We start from the raw sequence: 27,270 nt of genomic DNA, 5'->3' as shown, positions 1-27,270 counted from the left end.
AAATGGAAAAGACAAGGTAGAAGTTAAATTAAAAAAACTAACCCACAGAAGATATTTGCCTTATAAAACTATAAACAACATGCAGTTCCCTGAAAGATACTCATACCCCTTGCACTTTTTAAATTTATGTAACATTACATCTGCAAACATCAATATATTTTACAGAAATCTGATTTGATAAATCAACTCAAAATATTTTTTTGCAAATAAAAATCTGAAATTCTGCCCTGAATTTGTAATCACCCAGCTTTTAACAACTGGGTGTTAAAAGCCTTTTTCAACCACTTACTCATTTGGGAGATGCCTTGCACATTCTTTGATATGAAATTTGGTCAATTTTCTTTACAAAATAAGAGAATGAGCTTCAAAAACACTTCCATCCAGTATTTTTCTCTATAACTCTGAACATGTTTTCCTGAAGAAAAACATCCCCACAGCATTATGCTGCCACTACAAAGTTTTACTGTGAATTGTGTGTTCAGGATGATGTGCAGAGTTATTTTTCCATCGCATGTAGCACAGATTTGTCTCATGTTTCCTGTGTCCCCAACATAACTCATGGCAAACTATAAATAAAACCTTTTTTGATAATGTCTTTCTTCACAGACCTTTTTCATGAAAGCCAGATTTGAGGACTGTAGAGTTGACAGATTATACCTGAACCGTGGAGCTCTGCAGCTCCTCCAGAGTAAGCAGCTTGTTGGCTGCTTCTCTGATCAATGTCGACTTTGCAAAGCCTACTAGTAAGGGTAGAAAAATATGTCTTTTTTTCCTAAATGCTCAGGAGGGAAACTCTTTTTTATTAAATGCATGACTTATGAAGGCAATTAGCTGCATCAGTGTAAAGGAATCAAAATACAAATGGATAATTTTTCTTATAAAAACTCTCCAAATAAGCACAACTTTTTGTTGCTTTTTCACATAAAGTCCCACTAAAAATATATTGCCATTTCTGGTTGCAGCATAATGTGGAAAAGTACAAGGGCTATAAATACTTTTGCAGGAGGCTTTATGAAAAAAACAACTAAATAAGGATTGATAGGTTCTGTGTTGCAACCTGTCTCACAGTGGAGTCCTGCAGTCCCCAAGGGGCACTGGCAGGTATATCCATTCGGCAGAGGGATGCAGGTGGAGCCGTGGGCACAGAGAGGAGGGGGACGGTGTTCAGGATCACACACAGACACGGTCTCAGTGCAGAGGGTTCCTTTCCATCCGGGCGGGCATTGGCAGCTGTACATGGGAACAGTCAAGCACATTGTAACACCTGTAAATTCTGCCATTCCCTTTACTTATATCCTTTGCAACAACACTGAATAGAAATATTACCACATCACTTTTGTTTTTGCTCCCATTTTGCCATGAGCTGAAGTCAAACATCCAGACCTTTTTCATAGACACAACAGATGTGTTTTTTTCAAATACTGTTCACAAATCTGTCTAGGTCTGTGATGATGAGCACTTTTCCTATGCCGAGATAATCCATGTGGCCTATCAAGATGCTGATTACACAGCATGATTACTGCACAGGTGTGCCTCAGGCTGGTCACAGTAAAAGGCCGCTGTAAATTGGGCAGTTTTGTCACACAGCACAATGCCACAGATGTCACAAGTTTTCAGGGTACCTGTGACCTGGCATAAGCCATCTCCAAAAACGTTTTAGAAAATTTGGCAGCACATCCAACTGGGCTCACAACCACAAACCACGCGTAACCACAGAAGCACAGGACCTCCTCAGACAAGTTTGAGAACAATATTTGAGAGGAATGGGTTTATTTTGCATGTAGAAAACGCTTGGATGTTTGAGTTCAGCTCATGACAAAATGGGAGCAAAAACAAAAGTGTTGCATTTATACTTTTGTTCAGTATAATTAAAATCTAGTCATTACAAAATGGAATCACTACAAAATATAACCCAATGAATCCCAATTTTCTTTTAACTCACTAGACAGATGAACCAGAGTCCACACACGTCCCTGCATTCCTGCAGTGAACATGAACACAGGGGGTGACTCCACATTGACCCACACTACGCCCAAAGGCTGGATGCCCGGCAGGTTGCCCCAACACTTGAAACTTCCCATCTCTCCTGGTCCGAAACTGAACATCAAAAATGCACCCTGTGAAAGGAGCCAATACAGATACAGAAAGCCATTTTTTTATTTTAAGCAAGTGGACATAAGTTAAGATTCAAAGTGTGATCCAAATACAGATGGGAACAGTATAAAGCACTTGCAGTGGGCGTACAGGTCAATTGTTACACCAACAAGGATTCAGGGAAAAGGGGGAAGATGGGAAAAGTGACTAATACACGAAACAAAACCGTATATCAACAGATACAGAAAAAAATATGTTGTTAATACCTTAAACATACATGATCTGGTATGCACAAAACTACAGACTCTACAATGGCATCATTTAATAAACAAAAATGAAGCCAAAATGGCAAGGTTTGTGGGAAAAAATAATGTTACTATAATAACAACACACATAAAAGTTAAAATAAATAATCAAATTAAGTAAAACAAAATATATTGAAATAAAGAGACAAAAATAAATACATGCAAAATACTATATGCAATCGAAAAATGGGGGGTAGTTTTATTATTATTAATAAAAATATTACCATGTTTGTAGTTGTTAAATCCACCCACTTGCACCACAAGTCTACCTTTAAATTTGACGGTCCTCTAAGAAATCTTCTCCATCTGTTATCAAGCTTATCCATCTCCACGTTTGCTTTTTGATATTACAATTCAATTTTAGCAAGAAAATATTTGTTTTGGCCTGCACCTCCAGCACTCGGGGCCTTCTATAAATAAAAAGGGCCGAACTCGACCCTCACAGTCATCTGCCCATGCAGACTCTTTTCTCTCAGCTGCATTAGTCATTGGCATAAACAGGATGCCTGGGAAATGTCATGCTCATTCATGAATATTCATGGCATGATGCTGTCTGCTTGGCAGATTCAAGTGGTTGTTGTGATGAAAACACACAACATCAAAAAACCAAATGGAAAATTAACAAGGAAGATTAGAAAAGACGGTGTGCCTCGATTTAGCTGCCTACCTGTTCGTTCAACCAAGAAACTCAGAGTTAGGTTCAGCAGTTGCATGCTGCATGTTCATTCAAAGGCTGAAAATAATTTGCATTGTGACACAACATAACCCAGATTCATAACAGAACATTTCCCTAACTTAATCTACTGATGTTTTATGTGGCAGACCAACACTAATCATTGCATAATTGTGAAGTGGAAAGTGTAGGATGCATGATTTTAACATTTTTGTCTAATAATTAGTGGAATGGAGACGAAATGGAAAAGAAAGAAGAAAGCTATTTTTGGAAAATAAGCAAACCAAGTCCTATTTACAATTTGTCACAAACCACAAAAGGGACACAGCAAACATGTGTGAGAAGGTGCACTAATTAGATGAGCCCATATATGTATGCTGGAAAACTAACATTAGATCACTGTGAATACACTATCCTCATGTTAAAACTTGAGGCAGTTTCATGCTGAGGGAATGTCTTTTAGAGGGGCCATAGCAGCTGGTTAGAGTTGATGTGTGGAGATAAAGTCAATGCGCAAACATTTTTAATCTCTAGATGTGACACTATCCGAAAGATGTGCAGTTGCAATTGCAATGAAAAGTGGTTCTACTTTTCAATGCCCATGGGGGATGAAGAAAAATGCATGGCATGATTTTTATATTTCTTTGGAAACATTTGGTAACACTTTATTTGATGGGTTGTGAATAAGACCGTCATGACACCGTCATAAACATGACATAACACCTGTCATGAACAGGAGTAAGTCTTCATGAATATTTATGACTGTTGTCATAAAGTGTCATTCGGTAAATCATGACACTTTTAATACAAAGTTGACATTATTCAAAATGTCTTTGTTCTGACAACTTGCCATTAACCAAGAAATCATGATCTGATATAAATGTATTATAAAAGTATTAATGATTAAACTTTAGCTATAAAGCTACATCATTTTTAAAGTTATGTCATGTTTATGACGGTGTCATGACAGTCTTATTCACAACCCGTCAAATAAAGTGTTACCAAACATTTTTGACTATATATATCTTTTTCCATCAACTGCAAAATTCATTTGTAGTTGCAGTGTGACAAAATGTGAAAAGTTTCAAGCAGTACGAATACTTTTGCAAGTGACTGTATTTTGAATCAGCAATAGAAATGTGAGGGCAATCGTTTCTGTTTTTGTTTATTTGATCAGCAGTCTAAACAGAGCAACTGTCTATCCCCTGCTGCGGCAGCCACACAGCCTGCTCTTTCACTTTTCCAGCAGGGGAGTGTGGATCTGTTGATAACCGGGACTGAAGTGCATTATCAGTGTGTTCATTGCCAGCCATCATGATTAGAGCTCGAGGAAGGTCACACAGATCTGATTAGACGCTCATGAGTTCTCATTACATCCTGAGTAGAAAGGTTACGGTTCCACCGGTGTGGCCCTGCTCAGGTAGCGCTTTCCAGCAGGCAATAGTGACACAGTTAACACAGCAGGAAAAGAACAATGTCTTACTTTGGTTGACTTTATTTTTGCTTTGTCTGGAGAACAGAGAAATGAATTCTAGATGATAAAGAATAAAACATACAAAGCACTCTGGTCCCTTATGACTAAAAAGCTTTTGTTCCACTCAAATTGATCAGCCGTGACTTTTTTATAATGACAAGCTTCATTGCTGTGGTGCAGAGACTGCCAAATAGGGTTATGGTGCTATTCATAGCAGTTGTCATCATTACAGTGGTGGCATTTTTTGCTGCACAGCACTTCACATTAGTAGGCAAAATGAATACCCTCCAAAATCAGTTCTCACAGAGGGTCACCAGGGAGAGAGCATAAATGACGCTGGTGTTGACAAAAGATTATTTGGATAGTGCCCTTGTTCAAGTGACTTATCAGTAGTGGAATGAATTTACACACAACACACTGTACAGGGTGTGAAGCAATTACAGAGTGCAGATACAATCAACCTCAAAGCTCTGTTCCGGCCTGTAATTCCCTTTTCATTACAGACCTTCCCTCTGCTTGCACAAAGACAAAGATCCTGGGAGAAAGTCCAAGCCCCAGTGCTCCCGCTGCAGATAGCAGTTTTTGGGCTGTAATAAAGCCATTGAAGTCTTACCTTGAAAGCCTTGACGGAATCTGGAGCCAAGTGGCAGCAGTTCAGGGGTGAACTCATTGTATCCACCTACAAAGAGCTGGTTGAAAACATTGAGGCCCACCAGAGGTCCAGGAGAATATCCTGTTCTGTTCCGCTGCCCATCAACCTGAGGAAGACGTATAGTGAAACATCAATATTCACGCTGGAGCCTCGCATCTGTAGGCGTCAGGAGTAGGAGGACAATTTCACAATCTGCTGAACCTGACGAATTGTGCAATCTCAGATTTATCGGTCAGTCCGTGTCCACTTAATAGTCACCCTCCCATGTTTTTGCCTCTAAACAGGCTTTTATAGGGCACTGAGTCACCAATGCTCTCAAACCTTGTTTTAAACAAAAATAAAAATAAAAATCACTGCCTGCAGATTTTTACACTAAAGTCAGATGATGCAAACATCCTGCTTCACTGGTTACTACAGTGAATTCACTTGCTCAGAAACGACAGTGAATGCTTTACAAGAAAACACGACAGCATAACAAATACATCTACATCATTTTGAGTATATGAGCATATTTCAGTTTATGTACTCTTGTCATGTTTCAAGTTTAACAAAAAGCAATAAGTTAATGAGCTAAGCATTCACAGTACGGAGTCATATAGTAAGGTTTTTAAATTTTATTAAGTATGCTTTATATTTGACCACAGACGCCATGAGAAACTGGCGGGGGACTGGAATCGAACATTTTTCAGTCTGAAACTTGAAAATCCCCCCAAATTACCACTGAACGCACAAAACTTAACATCTATGAAATATTACATTCATTGGAGTGGAAGTTATTATTGAGGTACGAAAACTAAAGATGAAATATTTTTAGTATTAGTCTGTGTTTCAAAATTAAGTCAGATGAAGACTTGAGATGTGAGACTAATTAAAAGTAAACCAACGACATAACGAGACCTGAAATATTTTATTTTATTGTTTTTAATTGTTATATTCTTTTACAAATGAGTTTTCTGCTAAAAAGAAAATTGTCTTCTACTAAGAGAGACAATGAACAAATGTTGCACAATGAACAAACCACTGTAAAAATTAAACAAATACACAAAACTGTAACAAAGCATTAAATTACCTTCAGCCACCCTGTTCTTTTGGACCTTCCAAAGATAACGGTGTGGATGCTGATGTAATAGTTGAGTCGATCGCTGACTATGGTTGCTATTCCTGACCCGAGGTTAAATCTGTGAACAACTCTGCCGCTTCGTAGTCCTAAAACAAGGAAGTCATCCCCATCATTGCCTGAAAATATGTGGACATGGAGGTCATTAGTAATGATCGAAAATATAAAGTAAACATCCTAACTTAGACATAAGTACATATTGCATTCTTCATATGATCACTGGTAATGGCAAAAATGTGTATAAAACCTAGAAAGAAAGTATTTCTTATAATTTCAGACAAAAAAAAATATGTGCTGAATTTAGGTCCTTGTTCAGTCTTGTTTGTCACAGTGCCAGTTGTTATAAATGTAAATTATTGCTCAGACTGTGGATAATGGACATTTTTTGAGAGAATTTTCTTGTAGCCATTTATGTCTTTAGACACATCTTTCCTGCTTAAAAGGCTCTGCTGATTTAATTAAAAATAATTACTTCTTAATAGTTTTTTTTTTTCTTACCAAATAATGTATTCACATTAGAAGTTAGATTTTTCCAAAACTTTCAGCATGGATGCCAATAAATATGGAAGCACTGGCTCCACGTTATTGCTTTTGTAAAGTGTGTGTGCTACTTGAGCCCACATCAAATAATTAGTGCTACTACATTCCTTGATGATGTTGACAAGAGATGGCACTTCATTAGAGCAGTTATCCTGTGAAATGTTCACATTTAATCTATTCTTATGTTGTGCCTTTGTTCCAAGCATACAGTCACAGCACACTCTCTTCACAAGTGTTTCATTATCCGCATTGCTTTTGTATTGTTTTGCCTCCACCTTGATGAACTGATCTCCCAAGAGAAAACAAGTGCAGAGGTCTGTAAGATATAATTTTTTTTATCCCTCTTTTTTATTTTAGATGAAATATGCTGCTGACAACGGCGCAGCAGTTAACTGCAAGCAAATTTGACCCCATAGAGGAAAAAATACTAATTTATTGTGAGAGCTGCCAACAGCCTCTCGCCTCAAAGCGTGTCTGAAGTTATTAATTTTGAAACTTTCAGGATGATTGGTTTACATGTTCGGTTTATGCGAGCCACAACATCTTTGCAGCACGCAAGTCAGAAACACTAAAACATCAGCTGGAAATCCTGTGATTTTTGGAATGTGAAAATGATCATCAACATCAGAAAGAAAAGCCCTTAGGTAGGACGTGTCTTTGTTTAGAGGAGAAGAGAAGGAAAGTCCCTTACTTAGTACATTACCATACACTGGAGATGACCAAAATGGCTTATATAGCATAAAAACGGATCAGTTTTCTATTTTCACTTGCTGGCTTGATTCCTTTTAAACACCTCTGTGGGTGACGGGGTTCAGCTCACCTTGTCCCTTTTGTCCAGCAAACAGAATCAGGTTGTCTCTGACAGCAGATGAATTATTTGCGAGCGTGAACCTCAACTTGAACTCGTAGAAGAAACTGAGGCTGGGGATGGAGGTGTAGGCCACAAACGATGTGTAGCCAAACTCATCAGTTCCACTGAATCTGGCACGAGTTATATTGATGGCTGAAAAGAAGAGAGGGGGAGAAGAAAAAAATCTCACCAGCAGCTGTGAGGTCTTCTCTGCTCGAGTAGTAATCTAGCAAGAGGTCTGATTCATAATCTGCTTCCTGGTTTACCAAAAGATGGCACTATTGCACCATATTACAGACCCTGGCTTAAAGAAACATGAATTTTCTTTTCTGATGCTATTAGATGATGACCTGTTTTCAAATACTACCACCTCCTCACTCCTATTCTATTTTCATCAGTAGCTGTTTAGAAGAGATTCTGGCATACAGGCTTTACTTTAAATGTGACGTTCACAAGGGTAGCACAATAATCCAGACGATTTTCAATTACAATCTTCAATTTACACATTCAGAATGCATGGTTGATTCAGTAATGTTCCCCTCTGCCTTTTATCTGATCACACCCATCTACTTGATTTCACACATGGGACTCAGTGTAAATTTGCCCACGCTCAATCAAAATAACACACTGCCATGTTTAGGTTTTTGTTCATCAATTTTCTTTACATCATTGAGGACCCAGACTAAAAAAAAAAAAAACTGTTCCGTCTTCTTTGTGCGGAAGCTCCTTGCATGTTCTTCTGCAGCCTCGGGCGATGGCTAAGAGTGCTTCAGAGCACCCTCTGCGACTGCCCTCGGCTCAGTTTGGCTACTAAATTATTAATAAAGCTGCAAATGCTCCGGTTATTGTCTGCCTCAGTGAATTGTCATTGCGCTACTTTATCTGCAAACTGGGCTGTGTTTAATTAGATCATACACATATGCTGATTTATATCTCTGCCATTAAGTTCTTTGCACTCATGACATCAGAATAATAACACATCAACACCCTAAAATTAGCTAAATAAACTGTTTTTTTCCTTGCATTTATACAGCCCAATACGAATTTCTAATCAGACCTGATTTCGGTTTTAAGGTGACAGCATTTAAATGTAATTGCTTTTCTAACGTAAAATGATTGATGTGCAACAAATAGCTTATGTAAATGAAAAAGCAAAACAGCTCCTCCTAAACTACTAATAGTTGAAATTCCTTGTCATGGTGCAGTGTTCAAAATTATTTTAAAATCTTGATCTTGTTTGATTTGTTCTCACAATTTAAATTTAAATAATTTAAATCCTCTATCTTCAGTGGATTTAAAAAAATAACAGGTTTCAGGTACATAACACTGGTCATTTTTTTAAGTCTTTTGGAGCATCTCACTGTTTTTTTAGGACTGCACTGTATTTAGCAACATCCATCTTCCTATGAACTCAGAGATTTTCCTATCCCTACTGAAGAAAAGCAGAACCAGAGCATGATGCTGCCTCTACTATGTTTCATGGGATGTTCAGTGTTTTTCTCCACAATTAGAGTTTTGAATTTAGGGCTGTAAGCTGAATCATAGTCTCAATGTGACCAGAGCAATTTCTCCAACATGTTTGCTGTGTCCCCTACATAAGTTGTAGCAAATAAAATATTTGATGGGGTTCTTTCACCATTTCAACAATTGTCCCACTTTTTCTCAAAGGGTAAATTTGTACTATCCTTTAATTAAAGGATAGTATTATCCTTTAATACAAATTAGCTAAAGGATAGTACAAATTTATGAGGCTGGTTGTAATTTGTGAAAAATTACAACTATGAATTTTCCTGTTGACAGATTCTTCCACCTGAGCTGTTGATCTCTGCAGTTCCTCTGGATCTACTGTGATCATTACATGATTATCAGTTTAGGTGGATGACTATGTCCTGACAGATTTGTAGTTGTGCCATAATCTTTCTTTTATCGGATGATAGACGTAATTGTCCTCTATGAGATGTTTGGTTAATTTCTCCTTGTCTTGTCAGTTGTGCTTCCTGGTCTCTATGTTGCTGTTTGTTTACTAATGTTGTCTAACAAATGTCTAAGGCTTTCACAGAACAATTGAATTTACATTAAGATTAAATGAAACTGAATGGACTTTGTTTATTAATCAGGGGATTACTGAAGGCAATACAACTTAATTTTATTTGGTAGTGTCAGACTAAAGGAGGTGAAATACAATTTTTTATTGGTGAAAAATTACAAAATATACATGTAAACATAAAAAAAATACTTAGGTTTTCACAAACTATCACATTAAAGCTATGCACTGTCATGATACAATCACAAATTTCAAAGTATGAAAAAGTTCAAGAGGTATGGCCTCTGACTCTTTACTTTGCATGCATTTGGAAGGAATTAGGATGCATCACAAAATGAAAAAGATGTAACTTTTGGACAGCAGAAGTAAACTGCTACATCCAGTCAGACCTTATTAAATATTATTTCCACTTTGCTGTGCATTTGTGTTATATAGTCTAAACCGGCAGAAGCTGCAGAAGTAAAACAAAATGACATGAAGCTCAAGATTGTGAAATTAGTTCTGACATAAAACTGCTTACACACAATGTGCTTCTTTTTTTCTTTTCACCCACAAAGAAGCTAAGGCTACTCATGATCTCTAAAGACAACCCTGAATAAAAAACTATTTTTATATAATAAAAGGCAAAAAAACCCACAATAAATCAATACTAATCAGAGGTCCTGATGGTTCCAAAACTTGAACCAAACTGGAGCGTTTCTTAATGTAGTGTACAAAATAAACAAGCTTAGCCACCCTTGGGCAGAATACATAATTTGTTGATCTAAGAGGTAAAAGAGGTGAAGCACTGCTACCCCCTGCAGCAAAATTACCATAACATATTAGCATTGTTCAATGCTAATGCACAGCAGTTGTATTTAATGTTGTGGGTATGATTCAGAACATGACAGACCTGAATTGACTTGAACTCCTTCAAGGGAAGAAGTAATAATTCAGAATTATCAGCTTATAATAACTCCAGAGGTGATAAATCCCTTCGGTGGCAACACCAAGCAAACATCGACTCCTTGAAATAACTGATGGAGAATCTGAAAATGAAGCTATCAAAGGGGTACAAATAAGGTTATAAAAATATATCAAAGTGCTTTGGGCAACAATTCTCAATTCTTTGAAATATCATGACGAAAAGGCAGTTCAAGTAAAATGAAAATCCAGAAAAGATCTGCAAGAGCAGCACGACTCCCAGGCAAATCTGCACTTCCACCAAGAAAAACATGAAGTAAAACTCTACTTATGATGTTCTGGGTTGTGATTGAATAGTCAGGATTCATATTATCAACATTATCTGTGATTTAATTATAAAATCTACATTATACAAAAGAAAATTGAACATTAGAACTGCGAACAGAAGAAAATTAACTGAGCTCATAAAGTCTTAAGAGACAGAAACACACCTGTTAAAAAAAGAATGTCTCATCCAATGCAAAGCTCAACCACTAAAACACTTAATTTTTAGATTTTGAAGTCACTTAAGGTACATGAAACTGCACTGATAGAAAGAACAAATTACTCTAAATATCAGTTAAATCTGAGTGAAAGTGACCAAAGGAATCATGCTAATGCAAAAGAACTGTCTAAATCAGATCTTAAACTTCTTTTTGAACTACATTAGAGAAGACAAGATAAAACTTTTCCATTTTAAAATAAGCAGTGGTGAATTTTAAGATTAAGAACAAAGGTTTTTTTACTGTGCTAAAAGTAACAAGGAGTTGATATTTGATATTAGACTTGTTTTTTGAGTTCCTTTTGTTTTAGCAGATCCGAAATCAACAAAATATGTAACTAAACCAAGCATTTTAACAAGATAATATTTTCGTAATAAATTGTGTGCCATAACATTAAAGAATGTTTTTGCTATCTAACAGCTAATTGATTGTTGTGTGAGTGTGTTTGTTTAATTATGTGAAATCTTGAAGATTATTTACTTGCATTTACTTTTTCCGGCTTTGTTGATCTATTTCTGCCCCACTGGAAACATTTGATATTGAAAACAGATTAACTTTTTGGCTTGTAAGTAGCAAACCAGACAAATATTCAGTTTTAGTGATGCAAAACTGTGAAAACTTTTAATATATAGTGTACGGCAAAAGTAATGATATCCCTTGAATTTCACATTGCAAGAGCAAACTCCTGTGTAGTTAAGTGGGATTTTATATAATAGACCAACATGGAGAGTTCAAGCCTCTCCACTGATAATGTGGCCACTACAATGTCTCATAGGAGGAGAATGTGTTCAGAGTGGCCTGTAGCACTAGTTTCCCACTTCTCTTGTTGGCCAAAAGATTCAATTGCCAATCTACCCAGACAACCTGCTCAACTTCTTGTATGCTGTGTTCTCTGCATGGCTTATGGCAAACTACCTACTGGACTTCTCATGGGTTTCTTTCAAATGACTTTCTTTTTATCACTCTTCCATTGAGATCAGATATGTTGTGTGAATGGCTGATAATTCTCCCCACATGAGAAGTGAATTTCTGAAGATCCTCGTAAGTTGCCATTATTCTCTTGGCTGCCTCAAAGGTCAGTCCTCTCTCTGCCTGGCTGGTCAGTTTCAGTGGATGTGCATGTCTTGGTAGATTTGCAAGTTGTGCCATATTTTTTTTTAAATTTTGTTTAGGAGTGTCAGAGTAAAAGGGACTGAATACAATGCACACAACAATTTTTAGATTTATCGACGAAAAATCTGGACTTTTTTCAATTCCAATTAAAAACAATGAATAAGAGTTTAAATACTTTTGTAGAGGACTCAATATTAAGATATGTGTACATTTAATACAGAGTACAAATAGAACTCGGAATTCTGATACTGAATATTTTTCAAATGTCTGATGATTTATGCTTTTGAGGCATTCCATCTTCAATTCCTTATCTCTCATTTTCCTCTCTTGCTCCTTTGTAGTTCCTTGTGAAATGTGTAACTAATGGCTGGATATAAGAACAAAACAATAAAAATATTACTTGCAAAGGAAAGACTTGCAGCCGTTTCAAATGTCCTGGCAGATGAACAGCGTAAGCTCTCTTCTCCAACAGGAGAGAAGAAAAAAAAGACAGCTAGGCTCCCATGTAATTACTGTTGCTATTTTGCAAAGGCACCACACAAAAAGTAGTGCAAAGTTCCAAGAACAAAAAAGCCCCAGGAGGCAGGGGGCGTGATCACTTTTTGACTTTGATCTAATCTGATGTTTCAGGATTAAAATTCAAATGTCAGCCATGTACTTAGTGTGAAAATAGAAGGTTAGGTTTCTCTGTTTGGCAAGTGGGTGCTGGGATTCTGACGGAGGCTGCGGCATGGCTGAGCGACTTATATGCCAAGCACCCTGCTGCTGCTACAGTCAGTCTAGTCAAGCAAAACCTTTTGTTTCTGCGTGTCACGACCTGTGAAGCCCACAGTTTTTTTAATGGCACTGCTTTGGGGCTAGGTAAAGGATTATAAAACGGCATATGAAATACAAAAAGTGTAAAAAGTTAACGCGGCAGTCATTTATCAGCTATTAAATGCCTGCATAATAATACTGCAGCACAACTTTATAATCATGTTTGCAAGCTCTATATAGCTGGTGTCAGTCAGATACAAGTACATGCACAGAGAAATAATGCCTTTCACTGGAGATCCAGTTAGAGGAAATAGATCTTATAAACTTTAAATAGTCTTTTAAAATATTCAGCAAAGCAGCCATGAGTTTGATTATCTGACTCCTCTGCTGGAGGAGGACGTTTCTGCCTGCTCAGCTCAATTCAGTTTCATTAATCCTTTTTATTCAACAACAGACTCTGATTATACCAACTGCTCAAGGCTTTCATCCACCAACTGTTTGCAGAGCCAACTCTTAATGAATTTGTATCTGCTTTAACCACTTTGCAATGTTCTGAGACAACCTATTCCGTGTTTATCACCTACTTTGGTCGCAGAGCAGCCCCTGTCGTCCAGAGGGGCATAAACAAACGGCCTCCAGCTGTGACTTTGGGATACATGTTGCTCCGTGGCTGCAGGGTCCGCGCTCGCAGGCGCTGAGCTGGCACAGTCGACCTGTGTGGAGTGGCGGGCACTCGCAGAACCAGTTCTCGGCATCACTGTTGTAAGCAGAGACATCGTTTTAGTTGCCGCTTTCTGCACTGGCTCACAGAACAATGCTGGGGGGAAAAAAAAGAATGAGATAAAAAAACTATCAACAAACCCAGATCTGAGTGGATGGTGAAAACAAATGTGTCCAGCCAAAGGGAATGAAAGTAAAAATCTTCTGATAATGGTTGAGAAAAATACAAATCCTATTAAAGCTTTCTCCATCTTACTAACTACAACAGGGGCACACTGTTTTGATGTTTTTTTTTTTTTTTTTTGCATAGGTGAATATACATTCTCTGAATTATAACAGCAGGAAGCAGGTCATTAGCAGTATGACAGCCAAAGAAATACTAAGAATTTATATAATAGTTTGTCTCCTTTCCTTTTCTGTTTTCTTTCCCCCGCACTTCTTCTCTCAGCAAGAACAGAAAGAATGATCTAACATCTGAAGTGATATCTAGACTGGGACTTTATAAAGTGCTCTTACGACATGCACAATTCTAAAAAAAGGTTTAAGATAAGACAGTGGAAGCATTGGTAGGGTTTCAGACCTATAAATTAATAATGCTTTTTGAGCAGCAGCACTGTAGGATTTATTTTGCTCCTTCAGAAAATGGCTTCTATAAATGAAATATTTACATTCTGCCATCAAAGCTGAGAATTGTTCGAAAAGACTGTGCCTACTAAGACACAAAAAGGATTCTTTACAACACAAAATACGTAATATGAATAATTTTGATGATTAAAAGAGAAAAAAAACTTACAAGAATGAGCAACAGAAGCTTATCAAAGCCATATCTTCATCTGGACATTTCAAAATTACTTCACCATGCAGTAATGTTAGAATTTGCCAACTTTGAATGATAATAAAACTAATTGAAAAAAATTTATCTTGCCTATTATTTTCAAATGTATGAGACATAAATAATTTTAGTAATGCTGTCAAATAATATTTAGTCTGATCCATTATCAGTGAGAATTATTTTTTTAAATGTACATATCTGGTTTCATCTGTATATGGCAGCTCATTGTCTTTGCCATCTGTGCTGGTTTTTGTTACAGCAAGAGACAACAATAGAAAATACTGATGAGATGTACCAGAAAAGGCACAGATGGTTTTTTTTAATAGACTTTGACAACCGACACAAGGAAGTTTGGTTCTTTTAAATTGAATAAATTGTCTTTAAAGTTGTCACTTTAAATGTAATTCTTAAATTGCATGGGGTTTTGTTCACAAGTTCCAGATAGTTTCTAAAACAGTCTAAAATACAGTAAAGGTACCTAACTTACCTCAAGAGCAGACGACACATTAACTATAGATATAGGTTTCTATCATGGGTGAATAGGTTCAAAGATCTTTATTTTCTACACCAAACTGTGGCTGAAATTCAGCAAGTCATACTTTTTTTTTCAAAATATAGAGTGGAGGAACTGTGAACATTGAACACCGACATGAAGGCCATTTTCACACATGAAATACAGCTCTAGAGTTGAAATGCTGCAAAGATGTTCCAGACGGATGGCAAGTGAGAGCGCAAATGTCAGCTGACTTTGTTCTGGACTTGTAGATATTTTCAAGCAAAAGAGATCAGAAAATGTGAGCAGCATTAAAAAAAGCAGCAATTTTTGGCAAGGGTCTTTGTAAGACAGTATGCGAAACAATACCTTCAATCATTATGCCTTGCAAAAATATTCACACCAGTTGAGCTTTTCACCTGTTGTCACTAAACCTTAATCCTTATTAGGACTAACATGATAGGCTAACACTGGGGTAAGAATATATGGTAACACTTTATTTGACGGGTTGTGAATAAGACTGTCATGACACCGTCATAAACAAGACATTACACCTGTCATGGACATGAGTAAGTCTTCATGAATATTTATGACTGTTGCCATAAAGTGTCATTTGGTAAATCATGACACTTTTAATACAAAGTTGACATTTTCCAAAATGTCTTCGTTATGACAACTTGACATTAACCAAGAAATCATGATCTGACATAAATTTGTTATAAAAGTATTACAGTGTCATTCACAACCAGTCAAATAAAGTGTTACCGAATATATATTCTTTCCCTTTATTCTGACATGCCTAAATAAAATTCAGTTTAACCACTTACCCTGAAAAGTCAGCTAATTAGTAAAAAAAAAAAAAAAACTTAAGTTGTTGGTAATTTAATCTTTGAATAAATGAATACATCCATATTTTCTGCGGATGCAAGAAATAAATAGGGGAGGGATAAAGTTATGCAAAAGTTTAAAGCAGGTTTATAATATAGAATATAAATATACATTTTCAAGCTTTATATATGCCACACAGCTTGGTTTGAGCAGCAATTACGAAATGGAGAAAGTAGGGTACAAGTGTAAACCTATAAAAGCACAACTGTCCAGTAAAAATGAAAGGAAAGCATAAAGAGGCTCAGCAGTAAAGAGGCCCATGGTAACTCGGGGAGAATGGAGATCCATAGCTGACAGAAATGCAGTTTCCCATCATCTGCAACTCACATTGGAGAATCGTTGTAGTTGTGAACTCCACAAACCTGGCCTTTGTGACAAGAATGACAACACTGCAGAAAGAAATCATAAACAAGATATGCTTTGGAATCCTCTATGAGCCATGGAAAAGACATGAGTTGGCAGATACTGTAAAGGATGAAGAGACTCTGGTCAGATGAAAGACTCTCCACATCAGTGGAGAGATGCAGGGAGGCTTTTCTTCAGCACAGCTGGTCAGAGTTGATGGGAAGATGGATGTTATTAGATACCGCCCAAAATCAGAAGAAACACTGTTCCTGGCTGCTAAAGTCTTGAGACTCAGGTGGACCAGTGACCATAAACATACAAGCACTGTTGCAATGGTATAGTAGAGATCAAAGCATTATCATGTGTTAGAATGACTCACTAAAAGTCTGCACCCAGACCCAGTTCTGAATTTGTGCAAATAGTTGGAAATTGCAATTCTCAAATGTTATTATATTTTTGCAAGATGGGCTGAAAGAAAATTTTATTCTCTAGATGCACAAAGCTGATGGATATATCAGAAAAAGCTTTTGTAGCTGTAAGCTGACAAAGTACTGACTCAGATACAAACATTTCAGATTTTATATTGTAACAATTTTTGCTTTTTCTTTCACCTCAGAGTAATGCTTTGTTTTGACTCAGACTGTCACATCAAATTCTACAAGTTCCTAGTAACATGCTGTCAATTGTAAATTTGGAATATTGTACAGCACTAAAAGTTTGATAATGGAAATGGAGTCTTTTTATTTGCACTTAGAGAAAAGTTCTTGCAGGAAATCAGTTGATTTCCTCTGTAAATTGTTATGATTCTTTTAAATCATACATGAAACCACCAGACACTCAAATTAAATATCTGCAATAAACTTCAAGATTATACCCAAAAACATGAACATGAATGCCAGTTGATTTTCATCTACATGATCATTAATTAGACTGGATGATGTTCCTAAATAGATTTTGGATATTTAAACAAAATCAAGATTTTGGCTAAGTAGTCACAATTTAGATTTTAATGATTTGATGTCAGATTAATATGATTTAATCTGGCATTAAATGATCAATTTAATCATCAATTTAATCATATCTGTGGCTTGATTTATTATCAAACCACAGATTATTTGACATAAATTGTGGGTTACATCAAATAAACCACAGATTATTTGGATAATCTGCGGTTTATCAGATTTTGGGGCTTATGTTGATATATTGTAATTTCCTTTTAGATCAATACATTTCTAATGTCTGTTAATGACAAACTGACAAAAAGATGCTCATAAGGAATTATAATAATTTGTCTGTAAAGATTATTAATTTCCTAATTCTCAAAAAGCTGCTTGTGAGTCATCACAACAATGGGATGATTCTTATAAAAGCTGACAAGCTTTCTGTATGTCTCCATGGGGGCTTGGAACCCTTTCTGCTCAGCTATATTTTCTCCACCTTTCATGTTTGAAAGCTTCTTTGCTGTCATGTTGGTCATGAGTTCCTAGTAACAATTTCTTCCTTTTCCAGGTAAAGGGCAACATGAGAAAAGAGGTCTTCAAATAAAACTCTAGACCTAAACATCAGGCAACTTTGCAGAAAAACATAACCCTGTTCACCAGATAATCTGAGCTAAAGATACATTTACAACAAATTCCCCAGTTTTACAAACCTGTAGTAGACTCTGGCTTAACATACCCCTGGTGTCTTTAGTTTATATGGCTAAAAAAATCACAACAGATGAGTGTTTGTGTAGTTTTTTTCTGCTTTTGAAAAATGGTAATTAATCAGAGAAATTGAAATATATTAACATGTTGCTTTGGTTGTAAAATATCCTTATATTTATTAAGAAATAATCACAACAAACAAAAAAGAGAATACCCCCAGAAAAAAATAAATGTGGTTGGAAAAAATAAGTTTACATACACCGAATAAAAAGAAACATGCACCTTTTTTTACTCACTGTCTGAAGTTAAATCATCCCAAACCTTTAGTCAGTTAGAACTACCTAAAATATTTCTATTTGCTAAACTCTGCAATGTTAAGATGAAGAGTTAATATTTTATCCTTAAATGTTTTACTTACTGTAAGAAAGAAAAAAAGTCCATCATACTTTAGAGAAATAAAGACTCAAAAATATCAGTCTGCGTTTAACAATCAATATAATGTGTTTCACTTAGCAAATTTAAATACTGAAATAAACTAAGTTTTCAATAATATTCTAAATTATTGTAATAATAATTATATAAGATATAGTTGTATAATAACAAAATAGTAGGACTAGTAGGAAAATATGTTCTTAAAAAGAATAAAGATTATAAAAAGTATAAAGCTTTATAAAAAAACAATCTTTAGAGGTTAACCTAAAAATCGATTGGTGCATCTTTGATAAAAATATAAACTTTGCATTTAGATAGGTCTACATACAGAGTTTACATAAACTAATACTGATATGTAGCTCAGAACAATGTATCAGCAAACCCTGATTTGGTAAAGACATTTTTAAGGGCTGAGTTAATATAATGGAGAAAAATCTGATGTGTCAGAAGTTTCATGTTCTGAGGGAGGCAATCCTCTTTCCTTGCTCTCCAAAGAAATTCAGTTTTAGACCCGGTGGAAAAAAAGATAGGAGGAACTGCATTGGGCTGTTTATAATCATGTAATTCCAGGGAAGGTACATCCTTTACAATAAACTGGAAACTCAATTGAGCAGAAGGAGCAACAACAAGCAGCAGATGTTTCTGACTCCTTGTATGTAACGCATAGATGTGTAGATCAGGAGACGGTATATGCTTAGAAAAACACTCGAGATTTAATTGCCCTAATCAAAATCTCGATGTGTGGGGTGACAAAAGGTTATTTTAATTTGCCTGAGGCAATCACTTTGATTACATAATTGTGGTATCAAAACTGTAGCTTGCAGACTAATTTGAATATTTTAATCACAAATGCATTAAAGCCGTTACACGACACGTCTTAGGCCATTCAAAACGAGAACGGCACTGCACAGAAGCTGAATGAATTTTGAAGAAGATATACATTTTTAATCTAATAAGTACCAGATAAAATGATGAATAATGGAGCAGTTTGCGTATGATACCATTGCTACTGCAGACAGAACGGTATGCTCAGATTTTCTCAGATTTCATACTTGTAAGTTATTCACGGCGCAGTCATTATCAAGTGCATGCTGGTAAGCAAAAGAGATCTCCCATAATAGTTCCACTGCCATGAAAGTCTTCAGTTGTTGTGATGAAAGCTTTTATACTTTTTGAGAATAAAAAACGGCCACCGGGTGGAGTTGATATTATTTATAGAGGAGAATTGCTTTGGTGCTGAAATGCCATTTGCTTTCCAACACTGTAAGGAGCCAATTGGACACAGCTATACAAAAGATACTTTACTCCTTATCCTCCACTTAGGAAGAGTGGAGGATAAGTGAGTGGATCGAGTGAAAGGTAACTAGTCTCTCAGCCAATTATTTGCAATTTAAATTTTAATAAAGGCAAAAGGGGCGAGGTGCAATTTGCACACAGCACACATTTGACATATTCAGCCTCCTGTTTGAGCAGAAGGTTGTTCGATATCTCCCTGACCTCTTCCAGGCTCTCTTTCAAACATTTGCCTGGGTGGTAAATCAGGGTGATGTCTGCTAAGTCTCGGTTGCACTCCTTTCAAATATGGTGCCATAGAAATGCACACAAAGATGATAACTTGAAATAAAATCCGTATAGAAAGGAGGAATAAAGCACCAAGGGAACTTTTCTCAAGGGATCAGGCAACATTTCTACAGTTCTGCCCTCTGGAAGAAACGTGAATTTCTTCAACCATTCTTCAAGTATATTCAAGCCAGAGTTTAGTGATGTAAAAATCTATGTATTTCATATATCCAGGCTCTTGGCTAAAAAGAAAAAATATATATTTAGAGGAGCTCATAAGAAATGCAGTTTAATAGAAGAATGTTTGTTAGGTAAATAAATAAGAATAAAGGATAATAAATAAAGCTTATTTCCTTTTTTTAGTTAGATTTTAATGTTCACTGCACAGCTGCTGCATGTTGGATGTCGAACACAAAGATTCAAAGGTGTGAGGTCATTGGGCCAGAGACAGTCCTCGCTCTACTGCATAGACGTTCCACCTGAGAAAACACATACATTCAGACCAACACCTGCTTCAAACTGTACAGTGCTCTGCAAAGGTGTTGAAAACCCTGAACCTTTTCACATTTTGCCAAGTTGCAGTCACAAGTTTTAATGTATTTAATTGGAGTTTGATGTGACAGACCAGCACAACTAATTTGGATTGCTGAAGTGCAACGGTATGTCTCTACCAACTGCGAACATCTGGAGATCAAAATGTTCACAAATTCGTCTTTGCAAACAACAAACACAGTCAGACTGGATGAAGAGCATTTCACCACACACTCTCATTTTGCTTAAGCCTGGAATGTAACTAGAAGATTCTAACACATGAATATCCTTTGAGCTGCACCATACCATTGTAGCTCTAACTATTGTTTAGAGTTGTCAACCTGCTGTAATCTCAGCCTGCGCCCCACCTTCAGATCCACTGTGGTCTTTAACAGGTTCAGTTTAATCATTGTTCTGTATTTACCTCTATTTTCCCATAAACTCTACCCACTTTCTTGCGCCTACTTAAATAAACCATCCGAGTATCAAAATGCTGCCACAGTCTTTCAGCATTGCAATGAGGTACACATTGTAAGATCCAATGCAGTGGAATACGAAGCTCTCTGTTGATTCAAAGGGCTATTATGCAACTAGCAGAGAGAATGAGAAATTTGTAGAACATTCTGTGTTTTTTGGACAAGGCTCAAACTTGCTAGCAGTGTTATGTCACAATGTCTGCCTTTCTAACTGACATTTAGCGGTAAAAGAAAAAGGTTTCAACAGAAAAATTTTCAAAATGACAAACTCCATGAATAATAAGGTTGTTTTTTTTTTTGGCTTCTTTAAAAGCTGCAGAAATAAAAAATGATGTTAGTATGCAGCTCCAGAGGATCACTGATTGCTGGTTTCGAAATATCTCTGGCTCCCAGTTAATTATTTTTCACCAAGATATAATCATGCCAATGCTGTCTGTTGTTAAATTCAATCCTTCTGATCAGTGTGCCAGTGGTCCTGCTGAAAATAATCAGTAATAATAGCAGGCCTCAAAGAGACGCATTTCTGAGGGCATGACTTGCTTGACTGTCAAGGGAGTGTGAGAGAGTGACTGACAAGCTGTTTGGAAATACAGGCCAGGAGGTCTATTCACTGTTTGACCCATACTGCACACAATGCTGCACATAGTAGTAATTCATGTCTATCATTTTTGCCATCATTGTTTTTAGCTGATAAACAACTTTTTTCAATCCAATTTTTCTTCCAACTGATTTACGTGCCTTGTCTTATTTATCTTGATTTATATGAATTGTTTATGTTTGAATGTGTACAGAAATTCCAGAACATTCTGGTTTAAGGTTAGGTAATGATAAGTATTACAGAACAGAAAACAGTTTGTAAACAAACCATTACAGTCTATCTATCTAGTTTTTGTGGCACTGGCAACATTTATTTGCAATAATAGGCAGGAAACGGCCAGAGAGAAAAGAGGGGAAGCCAACGTTCTGGGGTTGGGAATCGAACCCTGGATGGCTGCATGATGAACTAATTACCTCCGTATATGGGGCGCCCACTCTACCTCTACACCAATTTGTGTGTTTCTAAATGCGAAATTCAATTCATTTTTGCAAATTTGTGAACAAAATAAAACAGAAAAGGGGCAATTTTAAATCAAAGGGATTAACTTTTTAAGGTTTTCTCTGTGTTATAAATTAATTAAAAATATAATAACTCATTATTTGGTTTCTGCCTTGCATCGAAGGACATTTTCAGGTCCACAAGACTTTTTTGACAAAAATATCAAAATGCATACTATATAAAATTTTTGTGAGCAAATAATTTTTTTTAATATGTCCTTTTGATGATTTGCGCTAATTAAGCTATGACAACCTGATTCACCATTTACATAGTGCAGTGTTGGAATAGACAAAGGAACATACTGAAAGACACAGAGTATTCATTGCAGAATACTATATAAATCTAACAGCATTAGCTTGAAATTCTACATCACCATAAAAGTTCGAGCTTTTTGAAATTATGCAAATTCTCATGTTCCAATGGCCATGCTCCGAGCTTTAATTCTTGCTTTTCCTTTCAGAAATCCTCAGTGATACTCTACACTGGCTCTACTATGACCCTTTCAAAAGAAATACTTACAGAATATGTTTTACTCCAAACAACTCCACCAATACAAGTGATCTCTTAAAACAAATCTTTATTTTCGTGACATTATGTATTACTTGAGACATAATAACCTCCCTCTGCCAAGAGAAGGTTAACAACTTTTACCGCTGACTAATTCACAGGGATAAACTGGGAAATATTTTCTACACAACAAGACCACAATGTGGATATTCACTTGTTTACTAAACAAAATCCCAAGTCTTTCGATTTTAACCTTTAAAAAGCCTAAATAGCATTTATTCCATTAAAAAGGAACTAGCCTTGTGTGTCCAAAGCCTCTTTTTATTCATCACTATGTTCTTCTAACACATGTTTTGCTCTCAGTAAACAACATTGGGCAAATTTATTCATATGAGTGGCATATTTCTTTATCACTTTATGTGGAATTAAAGATTGCAAATTAAGATTAGTCTTTAACACAGTTGTCCCTGGTTCAATTCCCGGCCTTAGACCATTTACTGCATGTATCTCAATTCTGCCTCTGCTCTTCCTGCCCAGCTGCTAATGAATAAACACCACTACTGCCACAAAAATGTTCAGAAAAAGAAAAAAAAAAAAAATCTTATACCACACTAATGACCCCAAACGAGAAAGCAAATCTGTCCATACCTGCAAAATTATCAAAAAAAAAAAAAAGATTAGTCAAAAACAAGCAAAACAAAACCGCTACCTGCATATGTAAGCATTTGCTTTGAAATAATCTTTGATCAACAAGGGCATTTGAAAAACTACAAAAAAGATTAATTCACATCTAAGGTGCATCTTCGACCACAATTCCTTTTGGCAGAGCTCTGCTTGCTGTTTTTGTGTTAATTTCCTCAGGAATAGCAACTAATTAAATACAAAAACTTGTTTGGCCGAATAGAAAAACTGCTACTTATTTTCTGCCAAATTTTTCACCCAACTGGTTAGTGAGACACCATTTAAGCATTTAAAATCCTTGATTCAAGTTTGGCCTTAGAATAACCTCTGTGGAGTTTGATTAAAAAAAAATACACAAGGCAGTTATTTTTGTAAAGCAAGCAAAACAACAACTATTAACAAAAAATGCTCTCTTGGTTACTGCAGTGCATCAAATATTGAAATATGAACCAATGGTGGATTGTGGAGCTTTTCCCAAGACTGTGTGTAGAAATGTGTGTTGCACTTGTGAACCAATATATATATATATATTATAAATAATATTGAAATACAATATAAATATGTCATTTGTTTAAAAAGAATTCCCCCCCCCCAAAAAAAATAAAACCATGAATGTTGTAAACTGGAGTGAGCTGCTCTGTTCACAATTTCACAGGTTGTTTATCTTATGTTGACAAAAAGTGTTTCTCGGACCTTGACATAGTTAATGACCTACCGTTAGATAACAATATCTAAAAATATCATAAAACTAGATTGATGTTCTTTGTTACGATTATCAAACACCAAGTAGGCCTAATTCAGTGTTTATGGAGGATTAAAGGAGAATTTTGCAAAACAAAATTTGAAATTTTCTGGCTAAATTGATAAAACTATCTATCTTTTCAGATGTGCATCTGTGGTGTTTTTCCATTTTATGAAAAGATACACTACAAACACATTTTTAAACAAATATAAGTGCATCAAAATAAATAAGGCAATAATAGCTGTAGGCTTTTACTCTTAACTTCTAGATGAGTTTCCAGATTTCTTATGTGAATTAAATCAAATTGTCAGACATCAGACTTTATACCATAAAAATGAGACAAAATGAGTAGCCCATGTCCTGAATTATTAGTGGCTTCTGATTATCTTACTTCAACTGTTGTCAATGTGAATCTCCCATAAATTATGGCTTTGCAACCCTCTCAAGACTGCAATTATCCCTGTTGCTTGAGTATTTTTCCTTGCATTCAACTCTCTACTAATATACTTGAACTCAGCCCTCTAACCAGCCGGTTTCTTCTGGTATAGACATTTGGTTTACCCTCCAAGCTGAGTGTGTCAATTGAACAACTGTGAAGTCAATAGTGTAATCCATCATTGAATGGGATATAATATGATCAAGAACAAACATTTCTGTATTAAAATTCCCTTTTAATTGATCTTATGCAACAATCTATTTTCTGACAAACAAAAAATTGGGCCTTTCAGTGTTTGTGAGCCATAATTTATTAAAAATTAATGGAAATAAAGTCTTAAAATATAACACTCGGAGTTGTGACACAACAAAATTAGGCGTAACATTTTCAATTGATCTATTGAAATCAATTAACTTTTCAATGAAACTATTTATTAGGATTCACATGCATTTTATGATGAATAAATCCACTTAGTACTTATGAAAAAATATATTAATTTAAAATGTACCAGTCCTAATAGTTTCCTTACTCTGTTTAAAGATCACACTTTAAGCACAGAAATTGTATTATTACATCTCACTTGAAACAAAAATAATAGTAATGCATACATGTAAAAAGATTCCCCTGGAAATAAACTGTCCACAAACAATGAAAAATATACAAGACATAAAGACAAAGTCTTCACAAAATAACTAGTCTTATGAAATAAAATCTGGCATGCATCTTTAAGTGTGTTCATGATCTCTCTTCTGTCTTCAGGTGTCTTAAAGACATACTCCCAGCAGGATGTTGCCACCTGCTTCCACAAAATTTCCAATAACTGCTCAGAAAGAGGCACAAGGGGATGCCATTAGCATTAGAACCCCAGCAAGGAACTCACAGTCAGGGAGCAAAGGATGCAGGTGCAAGCTGCACCACACTGATCATAAGTATATTTGTACATGGAAAGAATGAAGCAGTTGTATAGATTTTCGGATCTCTTAGTCCACAGATTTTGGTTTTTATCACTTTTGATTGAACAGGTGTTCATATTTTTCTCTGGTGGTTTAATATCTTTTGACTTTTTTTGACAGTTTTTATTACAGAGAGCCACTTACAGTACGTGTGTAGGGGTGAACACTTCTTGGAAACAATTTTCACCTGCTGAATAATGTACATCTGTTTCTGTGACCTGTACCTGAGGTTCAAAAGTGACACAGATGTCAAACATCCCAACTACAAAATAAGGAGGCCAAAAACATTCAGGTTCCAATCACCTGTTTTTTCACAAAAATTTCATCCATAAATCTAATGTGCGTCACCGAGCAACTACAAGTCACTACGCTCTTAGTTTTCAATTTATATTCCGACATGCTTTAATAAACATAGAGCCACATGAAAAGAGGATGGAACCAAAATAACCAAAACTGAACCCTTGATAAAAATCCCCATTCATCCTATTATGCGGCAGAGCAATCTAGGGATACCAATACAATGAGCAGAGCTGTGCGAACTCCTGATGACCCCGGCACAATGTGATTCAAAAGGATACTGCAGTAACGCATATTCATCATGCAGATAATTGCATGGCTCACACTGTCCCACATGACAAGCCAATGTGACCACCGGCTCTTAATTGGGATTCTTAAAGCTATTCATATTCCAATATTCATGGCGCCCTTTCTCATTTCCTGTTTAATAAATGCAACTGTTAATTGATAGTGTCACAACACAATGAAGAAGACATTTAGAGTGGCTATTTCCTAGATTACCAAAGGTGAAAGTGCATCATGCGCAGTTAATGCATACTTAAAAAGACAAGCCAAATTGCTGGAAAGTGGAGAGTGACGGCAGACTGATTAGGCCGACTATTGGAGATAAAAAGATGTAAGAAAATTGTTCTTCTGCTTGTTGACTAAATAAATGGTCGGAAAAAGAAAGTGCTTTACAAAAACATAGTTGTTTTAGGATTGCAGCACATTCAAAAGTTTGACTTCTTTTTTTTTTCCATTTAAGAAGTCTTTGATGAGACATAAAATTAAGGATGACAGAATTGCTGTGTCATTTTCACAACCGCATCCCAACATTAAAAATGTATTAGCATGTAAAAGGAATGTGGCAAACAGTGACTGTGACTAATTCATGGACGCAAATGGTTTTGATACAGTTAAGATTGCAGGTGAAAGCTCCTATTTTGTCATTTTGACAGTTTTTGTTACAGAGCGGCACAATGCAGCTAATTTCACACATACAGAGAACATAAAACAAAATTTGTGTCTAAGAGCTAGAAGTATTCTTTTATTGTCATGGAACAACTGACAATAACTCTTTTTATGCATAAAAAGGTGTGCAATGGTATTTTGTAGCCTATTATAACACTTTTATTAGTATAATGAAACAAAACAATAAAACTGAAAGACAGGCAAATATCTGGTCTCAGAAATGCCATACAGCTCAATACAATAAAATGCTAAACATGATGTAATGCAATATGTGACGACTCTTTCAGAATTGTGTTGTAGATTATGTTTTGAAAAACAGAGCCTGTACATAATTTTGCTGCAGTTCATGGTTCCATGAAATATTAGAAAAGCTTATGCAGTCGAAGTGAATATGCCTGAGCATTGAGACAGAAGGCAGAAAACACGAGTTCATGTTAGCTTCATTCATTGCTAATGGTTATGTAAGACCCTCCCACCCACTTTTTGTGCATGATGCAGGCTGCATCATGTTCCCAAATAATATTATATATATACTGTATATATATTAACAGAAAAATTGTGAAATAATTGTGAAATAGCTATTTATGCACAGAACAAGTTGTGGTTCATTTGAGACAGAGC

At 36.0% G+C, this 27,270-nt stretch overlaps 1 protein-coding gene across 1 annotated transcript in view; it reads right to left on the bottom strand.

The window, feature by feature from the left end:
• The window catches only part of eys (eyes shut homolog (Drosophila)), a 178,783-nt gene that overhangs the window by 2,964 nt on the left and 148,549 nt on the right, over positions 1-27,270 (bottom strand). The window contains exons 44-49 of the mRNA XM_023327993.1: positions 13,648-13,820; positions 7,676-7,858; positions 6,268-6,434; positions 5,160-5,304; positions 1,943-2,117; positions 1,058-1,230 (exon numbers count right to left, since the gene is read on the bottom strand). Of these exons, the coding sequence (XP_023183761.1) occupies positions 1,058-1,230; positions 1,943-2,117; positions 5,160-5,304; positions 6,268-6,434; positions 7,676-7,858; positions 13,648-13,820 (1,016 nt within the window). The remainder of the gene's footprint in view (positions 1-1,057; positions 1,231-1,942; positions 2,118-5,159; positions 5,305-6,267; positions 6,435-7,675; positions 7,859-13,647; positions 13,821-27,270) is intronic.

The sequence above is a fragment of the Xiphophorus maculatus genome, chromosome 22 (genome assembly GCF_002775205.1).
Source record: "Xiphophorus maculatus strain JP 163 A chromosome 22, X_maculatus-5.0-male, whole genome shotgun sequence".
Classification (NCBI taxonomy): Eukaryota; Metazoa; Chordata; class Actinopteri; order Cyprinodontiformes; family Poeciliidae; genus Xiphophorus; species Xiphophorus maculatus.
Note: the sequence above shows the minus strand (reverse complement) of the source record. Positions and strands in the feature narration are given on the sequence as shown.